This window comes from Marmota flaviventris, chromosome 2 (genome assembly GCF_047511675.1).
Source record: "Marmota flaviventris isolate mMarFla1 chromosome 2, mMarFla1.hap1, whole genome shotgun sequence".
NCBI lineage: Eukaryota > Metazoa > Chordata > Mammalia > Rodentia > Sciuridae > Marmota > Marmota flaviventris.
In genome coordinates this window covers 37,933,507-37,945,871 of record NC_092499.1, presented here as the reverse complement: position 1 = coordinate 37,945,871, position 12,365 = coordinate 37,933,507, and the positions used below count along the sequence as shown (strand labels likewise).

General features: G+C 40.8%; 1 protein-coding gene across 1 annotated transcript; it reads left to right on the top strand.

Annotated features, from left to right (window-relative positions):
• Nucleotides 1-8,631: 8,631 nt before the first annotated feature.
• LOC114081983 (granzyme B-like) lies at nt 8,632-11,887 on the top strand. The gene is made up of 5 exons (XM_071607794.1): nt 8,632-8,799; nt 9,812-9,959; nt 10,462-10,597; nt 10,751-11,017; nt 11,634-11,887. Exons 1-5 carry the CDS (start codon nt 8,745-8,747, stop codon nt 11,793-11,795), a joined length of 768 nt encoding a protein of 255 aa, XP_071463895.1. The 5' UTR covers nt 8,632-8,744; the 3' UTR covers nt 11,796-11,887.
• Nucleotides 11,888-12,365: the final 478 nt, after the last annotated feature.

Sequence of the window (12,365 nt, the reverse complement as noted above, 5' to 3'; positions counted from 1 at the left end):
ATTCAGCAAAGTAGAAAGATATAAAATCAATACCCGTAAATCAAATGCATTTCCATCAATATCAATGATGAAGTCCCTGAAAGAGAAATTAGGAAAATTACCCCATTCACAATACTCAAAAAAATAAAATACTTGGGAATCAACAAAAGAGGTGAAAAGACATCTACAATGAAAACTACAGAACACTAAAGAAAGAAATTGAAGAAGACCTTAGAAGATGGAAAGATCTCCCACGTTCTTGAATAGGCAGAATTAATATTGTCAAAATGGCCATACTACCAAGAGCACTATAAAGATTCAATGCAATTCCAATTAAAATACCAGTGACATTCCTTATAGAAATAGAAAAAGCAGTCATAAAATTCATCTGGAAAATAAGAGACCCAGAATAGCTAAAGCAATCCTTAGCAAGAAGAGTGAAGCAGGTGGCATCAATATACCAGGACTTAAATTTTACTACAGATCAATAGTAACAAAACAGCATGGTATTGTTACCAAAATAGACTGTAGATGCAATGGTGCAAAATAGAAGACACAAAGACAAACCCATATAAATACAGTTATGCCATACTAGACAAAGGTGCCAAAAACGTACATTGGAAAAAAGATAGCCTCTTTAACAAATGGTGCTGGAACTAAGAACAGAGCAGAGAGGAAGAGCATGAGAAAAAGATTAACATTAAACAGGGATGAGAGGTGGGAGGGAAAGGGAGAGAGAAGGGAAATTGCATGGAAATGGAAGGAGACACTCATTGTTATACAAAATTACATATAAGAGGATGTGAGAGGAAAGGGAAAAAAAACAAAACAAGGGAGAGAAATGAATTACAGTAGATGGGGTAGAGAGAGAAGATGGGAGGGGAGGGGAGGGGGGATAGTAAAGGATAGGAAAGGTAGCAGAATACAACAGTCACTAGTATGGCAATATGTAAAAACGTGGATGTGTAACCAATGTGATACTGCAATCTGTATACAGGGTAAAAATGGGAGTTCATAACCCACTTGAATCTAATGTATGAAATATGATATGTCAAGAGCTTTGTAATGTTTTGAACAACCAATAAAAAAGAAAAAAAAATGGTGCTGGGAAAACGGAGATCCATATGCACCAGAATAAAAATGTTATCTCTCACCATGCGTAAGACTCAACTGTATGTGGATCAAGGACCTAGGAATTAGACCAGAGACCCTGCGTCTAAGAGAAGAAAAAGCAGGCCCAAATCTTCATCATGTCAGATTAGGCACTGACTTCCTTAACAAGACTCTTAAAGTGCAAAAAATAAAATAAAAAATCAATAAATAGGATGGATTCAAACTAAAAAGCTTCTTCTCAGCAAAAGAAACAATGAGGTGAAAAGAGAGCCTAGAGAGTGGAAGAATATCTTAACCACATGCAAATCAGATAGAGCACTAATCTCCAGGATATATAAAGATATATATAAAGCTTAACATACAACCACCCCCCACCACTCACACACACACAAAAAAAATAATAACCCAATCAATAAATGGGCTAAGGGACTGAACAGACACTTCACAGAACACGCACAAGTGACCAACAAATACACGAAAAAATGTTCCACATCTCTAGTAATTAGAGAAATGTAAATAAAAACTACTCTACGATTTCATCTCACTCCAGACAAATGGTAGTTATCAAGAATAAAAACAACAATAAATGTTGGAGAGAATGTGGGGAATAAGATACACTCATATATTGCTGATAGGACTGCAAATTGGTGTAGCCAATATGGAAAGCAGTATGGAGATTCCTTGGAAATCTGGAAATGGCACCACCATTTGACCCAGCTATCTCTCTCCTCCGACTCTACCCAAAGGACTTAAAAACAGCATACTACAGGGACACAGCCACATCAATGTTTATAGCAGCACAATTCACAATAGCTAAACTGTGGAGCCAACCTAGATGTCCTTCAGTGGATGAATGGATAAAAAAAAAATGTGGCATATATACACAATGGAATTTTACTCAGCAATAAAAGAGAATAAAATCATGGCATTTGCGGGTAAATGGATGGTGTTGGAGAAGATAATGCTAAGTGAAGTTATCTAATTCCAAAAAAACAAATGCCCAATGTTTTCTCTGATATAAGGAGGCTGACTCATAATGGGGTAGGGAGGGGGAACATGGGATGAGAGGGAAATGGCCATACTACCAAAAGCACTATAAAGATTCAATGTAATTCCATTTAAAATACCAATGACATTCTAGATAGGGAAGAGGGGAAGGAGGGAAAGGGAAGATGCAGGGGATGAGCAAGAATGGTGGAATGTGATGGACATCATTATCCAAAGTACATGTATGAAGACACAAATTAGGTGTCAACCTACTTTATATACAAACAGAGATATGAAAAATTGTGGTATATATGTGTAACAAGAATTGTAATGCAAAAAAAAACCAAGTTCATGTATAAAGACATGAATTGGCGTGAACATATTTCATACAAAGATATGAAAAATTGTGCTCTCTAGGTATAATAAAAATTGTAATGCATTCCGCTGTCATATATTTAAAAAATAAAATAAATTAAAAAAATAAAAAATACAAGCTATGATGACTGTTGATAAGGATGTGGGGGAAAAGGTACACTCATACATTTCTGGTGGGACTGCAACTTGGTGTAATCATCCAGAAAGCAGTATAGAGATTCATTAGAAAACTTGGAATGGAACCACCATTTTACCCAGCCATCCCACTTCTTGGTCTATATCCAAAGGACTTAAAATCACATACTATAGTGACACAGCCACAACAAAGTTTATAGCAGGTGAATTCACAACAGCTAAACTGTGGAACCAACCTAGATGCCCACCAATAGAAGAATGGATAAATAAACTGTAGTATATATACATAATGAATTATTACTCAGCATTAAAAGGGAATAAAGTTATGGCATTTTCAGGTAAATGGATGGAGATGGAGAATATAATGGTAAGACAAATAAGCCAATCTCAAAAAAACCAAAGGCCAAATGTTTTCTCTGGTAAGTGGATGCTGATCCTTAATGGGGGAATGAGAAGAATGGAGAAACTTTGGACTGGGCAAAGGAGAGGATTGGGAAGGGAGGGAGTATGGTGCAGGAAAGATGGTGGAATGAGACGGACATTATTACCCAGGTATACATACAATTGCACAAATGGTGCAATTCTACATCGTGTACAATCAGAGAAATGAAACGCTGTGCTCTATTTGTGTACAATGAATTGAAATGCATTCAGCTATCATGTATAACTAATTAGAACAAAATTTAAAAGTTTAAAAAAGACTGCATATAAAGAAAATATCAAAGATCCAAACCAAAACCAGACATAGTTTAGTAAATGAATTCAGCAATTTGAAAGATGCAAGATTGGTTGTTTTTCCATATACTAGCAATGTGTATGACAGAAAAAGGAAATTAGGAAAACAATTTTTGATTAGAACATACAAAAGAAAAAAATACCTAAAACTAAATTTCACCAAGGAAATGAATAATTGTGCACTGAAAACTACAATGCACCACTGAAATAAAGTAAAGAAGACATAATTAAAAGGACAGACACATCTATGTTCACAGACTGGAAGATGATATTGGTATACGGCAATACTTTCCAGATTCAATACACTATGAAGATTCCAGTAGCTTTTTGTTTTCTCAAATGGAAAAGACAATGCAATGGAATTGCAAGAATCCCCAAGAAGTGCTAAGGCTGTAGCTGAGTGGCAGAGCACTTACCTAGCATATGTGAGGCACTGGGTTCAATCCTCAGGACCACATAAAAATAAACAAATAAAATAAAGGCATTCTGTCCATCTACAAACTACAACTACAAAAAATAAAATAAAAATAAATCCGAAGAAGAAAAAAACATATTGAAAATGAAAAATGTTAAAAGACTTCAATTTCTCAATTTCAAAACTTACTACAAGTTAGAGTAATCAAACCATTGTGGTACTGGCATAAAGAGATACACATGAACCAATGGAATGGAATTGAGGGTTCAGAAATAACACAATGTTTATAGCCAATTCATTTTTAATAAAAGTGGTCAATGAACTCTTCACCATTCAGTGAAGAAAGAATAATATCTTCAACGAATGGAACCTGGACACGTGGTCAACCACAGGCAAAAGAATATGGTGGACCTCTATCTCATTCCATGCTTCATAATCAACTCAGAATACATCAAGAGCCTATGTAATAGTTAAAAACATAAAACTCTTAGAAGAAATCCTCAGGGAAATCTTCATGCCCTTCTGATTTGACAATGGATTCTTGGGTCTGACACCAAAAGAACAAACAAACCATGAAATAAATAAGTTGGACTTCCCAAAAGTCTTGTGTATTAAATATCAGTGTTGAGAAAATGAAAAGACAACCAGCAGAAAGGGAGAAAATGCTTAAAAATCACATATCTTAAAATAGTTTGGTATCCATGACATATGAAGAACTCCAATAACTCAACAATGGAAAAATCAAACAATATAATTTTTGAAATGGGGATAGGGCTTGAGTTAACATCTTTCCAAAGAAGATATGCAAATGAACACTCAAAAAGGGGCACAACATTATTAGTCATAAAGGAAATGCAAATCAAAACCAAAGTGTCACCCCACTTCACACCACTACAACAAGTATAATAACAATAACAAAAAAGTAAGTGTTGGAAAGCATGTGGAGAAATAGGAACCCTCATACATTTTGGGTTGGAATGTAAAATGGTGCAGCTACTGTGGATAATGCATTGGTTCCTAAAGAGTTTCAACATTGGATTACCATATGACCCAGAAATTCCATTCCTAGAAATGTATCCAAGAGATAGAAAGAAAAACATATTAGGCAACAGAAATTTGTAAACAAATGTTTATCTCTGAATTAACCAAAACAGCCAAAATGTAGAAACAATATGAATCTCATCAAGAAATGAGTGAATAGATTGTGTGTAACACAATTGTCATAGGACAGAATAAATACCAATACATGTTATGGCTTGGATGGATCTCAGCACACTATTCTAAGTGAAAGAAGCCAGGTCCAATAGATACATACATGATTTCAATTCTATGAAATATCCAGAATATGCAAATTCATAGAGACTGAAAGAGTAGTGGTTGCCAGGGGCAATGTGGGGGATGGTAGTGTAAAGGGGAAAATGGAGTGACTGACAGGCTAAGAGTGTTCTGGACTGATGAAAAACATGGAATTACAGAGAGGTTGTGTTTGCACATTTTGAAACCATGAAATGTCACTGAAATTATACACATTTTCTTCTTTGTTCTAATTAGTTAATATGACAAAGAATGCACTTTAACACATGATACATAAATGTAGTATAACTTCTCATTCTTCTGATTGTACATAATGTAAAATCTCACTGGTCATGTAGACCTATATGTACCTAGGGTAATAATGTCTGGTTCATTCTACTATCCTTCCTCGTGCCATACCTACCCACTCCCTTTAGTCCACTCTGCCTTATAGGAAATAACTCTGTTCTTCCCTAGGTTCCCCTAACACACACTTATTGTGAATTATCATCTACATATCAGAGAAAACACTCTGGTTTTGGTCTTTTAGGTTTGGCTTATTTCACTTAGCACAATATTCTCCAGCTCTATCCATTTACCAGCAAATGCCATCATTTCATTCTTCTTGAAGGTCGAGTAAAATTCTACTGGATATATACACCACATTTTCTTTATCCATTCACCTGTTGAAAGACATCTAGGTTGGTTTCATAGTTTAGCTATTGTGAGTTGAGCTGCTATAAATACTGATGTGGCTGCATTGCTGTAGTATTCTGATTTTAAGCCCTTTGTATAAACCAAGGATGGCCGAGTCAAAGGTGATTCCATTTCCAGTTTTCTGAGAAATATTCACACCACTTTCCATAATGGTTGCACCAGTTTGCAGTCCCACCAGTAATGTATGAGTGTACCTTTTCCCCCACATCTTCGCCAACATTCATTGTTGCTTGTAATGTTCAGGTTGAAATTGTACACTTTTAAGTGATTAATTTGTATATTATATTAATTTCACCTCAATATTTATTTATTTTTTCTGCAGTGCTGGGAATCAAAGTCAGGGCTTCATACATGCTAGGCAAGCACTGACCACTAAGATACACTTCCAGATCCAAACCTAAATGGTTTTTAAATAGGCCATACCCAATGCTTAGCATAATACCTTTTTGAATTAAAAAATGAAGATATTACATGAGAAAAAATGTGTTAGATCATAGAAGACATTAAAGGTAATTATCAATGTATGGTAAGAAATCAGGTAATTTTAATTCATTTGCTTAAGTTATTTTATAAATCTTACAACATTAAGAATTAAATGCATATTAATTTTTTATCTTTTTTGAGAAAGAATTTTTTAATATTTATTTATGTTTTGAGTTTTCGGTGGACACAACATCTTTATTTTATTTTTATGTGGTGCTGAGGATTGAACCTAGCGCTCCACGCATGTCAGGTGAGCACGCTATTGCTTGAGCCACATCCCCAGCCCAAATGCATATTAATTTTAACAACTAGGAAAAAGACACTATGGAAATATTAACTGTTTTTTTTTCAGTACTAGGGATTGAACTCAGGGCCCTGCATTTGCACAGACTCTACCATTGAGCTACCTCTCTAGCCCTGTTTATTTTGAGACAAGGTCTCACTAAGTTGCCCAGGTTGTCCTCAATACTTGTAATCCTCCTGCCTCAGCCACGCATGTACCTGAGAATAATAGATTTTTTTAAAGTATTAAGAGAATGTTTAAGCTGTAGGGTTAAGAATAAAAGGAAATTGTATTACATGTACAGTATTGTCCCAAGTACAATACACTGCTTAAGTTTAAACATCTGTCTGTGGGAGTCAGGAAAATATGTGTTACTTTTCCTTTCTACTTTCTAAATTTTCTTAATGACACAGAATAACCACAATCAGACAAGTAATTTATTTTTTAAATGCTTGCTGTCGGGCATATTAAGTTTCTTTTAAAAGTAAGGCTTTAATAAATATAGATGCTATATTTATATTTGCTATTGACAAGGAGGATGCCTACACTGGAATTATTCATTTTGAAACTTAATGTTCTGCCTAGAAAGATAGTAATATATAGAGAACACAAAGATGGAAACTTAAATCACCAGAATCTAACAATTTCGAGACATAGTTGACCTTTGAAAAACATGGGTTTGAACTGGATAGGTCCGCTTATATGCGGATTTTGGTGGTGAGGTGGATTTATAAAAGTTTTGGAGAAAAAAAGGAACCTCATAGCCTAAAATATTGAGAAAAATAAAGAAAATGGTATGTCATAAATACATAAAATATATATATGTAAGGGTCTATTTCACCACTTGCTACCATTCAGTATGCATTCATCTATTATAAAAGTTAAAACTTATCAAAACTCACACACACAAACTCAGATCATACACGATGCCACTCAGTGGAGAGAAAGGCAAAAAAAAAAAAAAAAGTGAAGAGGCTGCATTAAATCTTACTGCATGAATGAACTGCAGCACATCCTCATCCACTGCAGTAATTTCATAGCCATCTCCTGTTGCTGTTGCAGTGAGCTCCCGTGTTGTGACTCTTTAAAAGCCCCTGTGATGCTGATCATCCCCAGGTGAGCTCCACACTTTCAAAAGTCAGACCATAACTAGTTGTTCTTGTAAAAAAACCTGAGCATGGGCTCAGCTAGAAGCAATCCTTGACTTCCAGTGTAGTATGAACATCAGCATTACCAGTGTCTATTGTGAGCCTTCCTGTCAAGAGTGTGCCTCTCTGGCCAAAGATAGAGAGGACTAAAAGGACATTATTTTCCTTTGGCTGCCCGATATGCTTTCTCATTTCACATGGTATTAGTGACCTGACTAGCCTTTAGGACATCAGCCGTCTCCCATCCTTAGTTCAAGTGGTTTGGGTGGGTGGGAACTACCCCAGTCTACACTGAGAAGTAGGAGTGACCTGGCTCAGGTTACTCAGAGGATTCAACTCCAGGAGCCTCAGCAACTCATTAATTTAGTCCAGTGAATATTTGGTCTGAGAGTTTTTCTTAAAACATTGAGATGAGAGGTGGACTCTGTCACACTGAGTTTTGGTAATTTAATGAGAGATGTATAAAATACCCCTGTGAAGAAGGCATGGTGATGAACGGTTTGCCAGGTAGGATTACAGGATAGTAGATGTACCTTGTTACTGTCTATACATCGCTCTACCTTATCCCTCCCTAAACCATGCCTGTTCATCTTCTACCAGAAGATCAGCTCTCTAAGGGAAGGAGACACATCTCCAATATGCTTGGTCCTAGCACAAGAGATGGAGGCACATCTGCTAAATGCACGTCTGCTACAGAAATTACCCTACTGAGCTCAGCAGCAAGGCATGGAGACTATGCATAGTTGTATCACTGGGAACCCAGAACACTTCACTGACCAATACCACATCCTACAGTCTCCACCTTATGCTCTGGGTTCCCGTTCTGAGGTGGAACAGGTGGTGCACTCTGAATCATCAGCACCCGGTACTGATGTGGTCACTGCCTAATTCTCTCACACAACCACTCAGAAGACGTCATCAGGCCAGGCAGTGGGGGTAAGGAGCTTTCATAGAAAGCCTTCTATGATGAAGCACCTTAAAAACAGACAGAAACACAAGATCTCAGAGCCCACTCCACCTTCTTCTGCCCCTGGGGACTAAAAGAAAACAAGAACGAAGCTCCACAAGCCCTCCTAGGAAGATGCATTTGCTCCTGCTCTTGTTGGCCTTCTTTCTGCCTCCCAAGGCACAGGCAGGTGAGTGACCATCCCCTCTCTCAGAGGTTCAACCCTGACCCACAGCTGGCACAGAACTCCTGTCCCTTCTGCATACCCCCGATCCATCCTTCTGCCCAGAGTCTTCTGAATCCCAGTTCCAGCCCCACTGCAGAACCCCAAGAGAGACACTGATTAAGCTAACAGGAACAGAGCGGGGAGAAGTCTGTTTGGAAGAAGAGCCAGTGGATGCAGACCCCTGCCTAGACCCCATTCTGGTCATCTGGAAACTGGGGCTTAGCTACAAGTGCACACCCCAGAGGGTGAAAGGGAGGAAATGTTCAATTCTCCTGGAAAGGAGCAGAGTGGGTCTGGCACCTATGTTTGGGGTGAGACAGGCACCCTTGCCAGCTGCTTCAGAGAACTCTGGAGCCCAGGTGACCTCAGAAATGCTGGAATCACTGTCCCCAGAATACTTCCTTTGCTCTGTCCCAAGCCACTCTATCCCTTTCGCCAACTCTGTTTTTCTTCCCAGAACTCTGGTGACTCTCCTGTTTTCCAGTGGAAGCCACTGTGGCAGACACTAACTTCTCTGCTTTCCAGAACCCCAGCAGCACTGCCCTACCAACCCTCACCCAGAGACAAACTGGAGCCATTCCTTGTGCATCCCATGGACTACGTCAGGCCTAGGAAACAGGAAAGAACAACATCTAGAGTAAACTGCAGTCCTGGCCAGTGGCAAGTAGCCAGTGTCCTTGGCATCACAGTACTCAGGAGGGCCTCAGAAATTTCTGGAAGCAGAAAGCTCCCCTGGGATTTCAGTGTCCCTGAAAATGTATGCTCAACTCCACCTATGTAAGGAAGAAAAACTCATAGACCAACACCTTCTTTCCTTTCCTTTTTCAGAAGAGGAAGTTGAGGCCCCATTTCTCAGCCCATGCTCAGATGCAGGTCATCCAAGGTTCCCAAATGCCCCACAGTTCTGGAGGCATGAAACAGATGCCCACCTGCTGTATTCAGTGGGTGCACACAAGCAGGGTGACTTTTCCTTCAGGGGAGATCATCGGGGGACATGAATCCAAGCCCCACTCCCGGCCCTACATGGCCTATCTTCAGTTTGTTGCTCAGGGTGTACAGAAGAAGTGTGGTGGGTTCCTGATAAGACAAGACTTTGTGCTGACGGCTGCTCACTGCTTAGGAAGGTGAGGAGCAGGAAACAACTCAGACCCATCTGCAAACATTACACAGAGACCTCTAACTCCTTCTCAGTAGACACACAGACACCTGGGAGAATATGTGCAGGAGAAGCCTTTACAGGTGGGAAAGAGGGTGAGACAAGTCTTATGGGGGGCAAGGCAGGTGACTCAAGAGGCACTACTGTGCAAGAAAGACCAGGGTGGCCAAGCCTGCCATATCAAGAGCTGGGAGCGTGCTTTGCTATGACAATGCAAACTAAAAATATTTGCATGTGTTTTCCTGGGCATGATTGAGTCCTGAGAACATATGGTTCAGATATCAATGGCTTCAGAAATCTCCTCAGCTGGTAAGAACCAGACGGCACTATCACTCAGCCCAAGGTTCCTCTCCTCTCTGTTCCCCCTCAGCTACAGCTCTACCCTGCTCTGCTGTAGCCTGCTCTTCACAGCTCCTAGATGGATTCTTTATGACTCCACATCACCCATGACCACTGCACTCTCTATGCAGGCCAATGAACGTCACTCTGGGGGCACACAACATTGAGAATCTGGAGAAGACCCAGCAGGTCATCTCAGTGAAAAGAACCATCCCCCACCCAGACTATGATGCTCATTATTTCTACAATGACATCATGTTATTGGAGGTAGGTCCCTCTCCCAGCTACCTCTGACTCCCTAGTACAGGTGCTACCCTCCCACACTGACCCTGCCCCTTTACTCACTTCCATCATGGTCTTGATGGTCTCCAGGCCCAGAAGCCCTTGTCTGAACTGGACTCTTTTTCTTCGCCCCCATAGCTAGAGAAAAAAGCCAACCTTAATCCAGCTGTGCAGCCTATCAAGCTGCCCAGGGGCAAGGACAAGGTGAAGCCTGGGAAGGTGTGCCTTGTGGCTGGCTGGGGCAGAATGGCCCGAAATGGCAAATACCCCAACACACTGCAGGAGGTAAAGCTGAAAGTGCAGAAGCACCAGGTGTGCGAGCGTGAGGAATTATTAAAAGAGTACTACAAGAGTAGCATCCAGATATGTGTGGGGGATCCAAAGGAAAACAAAGCTTCCTTTCAGGTAAGACTAAGTATCTGTCTCTCTTGGCTCTGAGGAGAGGGGTGTTTGGGGGAAGATCTGGGGCCTGGAGACCAGGCAGCATGAGCCTCCTTCACCCAGTTGGCTGTGATTTCTCCCTGGAAAGAGAAGAAGGGTGCAGCTGGGAGTACCTAGGGCCTGCATTGAATGATGCCTGCCTGGAAAGCTGAGCTTGCAATGCTCCACACTGCCTCAGCTCACAGGCATTAGAGACCTGTGCACCTATGTGTGCAGTTGCTCTCACTAAGTGGCTTATCAGTGCTGGCACCCACCCTGGTCTCTGGGCTCATCCTCCATGCTGGTGTCTGTGCCACTCACCTGCTTCCAAAACCTTGAACAATGCAACAGTAGATCCTCACACTTTCATAGGGAGACGATCCCAGAACCTGGGGAGCAGGACAGAGGCTGACCCCAGGAAGGAGGTGAAGTAATAACAATATCCACAGTCAGAACATATCAGCTGAGAGCCCTCAGAGTCCTGCAGAGTCCTCTGAAAATAGACCCTACATTTCATCCTTGTCTGAGAGGTAGTCTGAGATGGCAGGGAGGATCCAACCAGGAGGATACAGGCTCAGTCCTCCCTCTTCTCTCTTCACAGGGGGACTCCGGAGGCCCTCTTGTGTGTAACCATGTGGCCCAAGGAATTGTCTCTTATGGAAATAAAAATGGGAAACCTCCCCGTGTCTACACCAAAGTCTCCAGATTCCTACAATGGATAAAGGAAACCATGAAAAGCCACCAACTGCAGGAGACAGACTAAAGCACCTATAAGACTAATCTTCTCTCCAGAAACTGAGTCTAGAATCACCCTGGAGGAGATGCTCACAACTGAATAAATGTCTCTTAGCCATGTGGGAAGACTGGTTTTTTCTTTATTCACTGGCCTTCATTCACACCGTCTGTGTGCCAGGCAGCCATTGACACAGCTCTGCTATTTTCTGCTTTTCCCTCCTCTTTCTCCCCTCAACACCTGCCTAAGTCCCACACAAAGCTGTGACCCAGCTCCTTCCCACCCCTCCAGTATCTCTAGGGCTTGCCTTTCTGCCAGTGTTGGAGCTGGGCACCACCAGGAGAAATTTTGAATGGCTCTTGCCTGGGTCTTATGGTGAGTTTTCTACCCCCTTGCTTGTTGAGGTGGAAGATATGTGTGGGGGATCCAAAGGAAAACAAAGAGGAGAGCACCATGGGTCCTGGAGGCCAGGTAGGCATAGCTGAGGTCACTGCTCAAGGACATGGTCCTACCCCCTGGGCACAGGAAGGGCCCTCCAAAACAGGATATTTCTCTCCCCCAGGTTCATCCTTAAGATGGACAGTCCTTGAATAGCCCCTC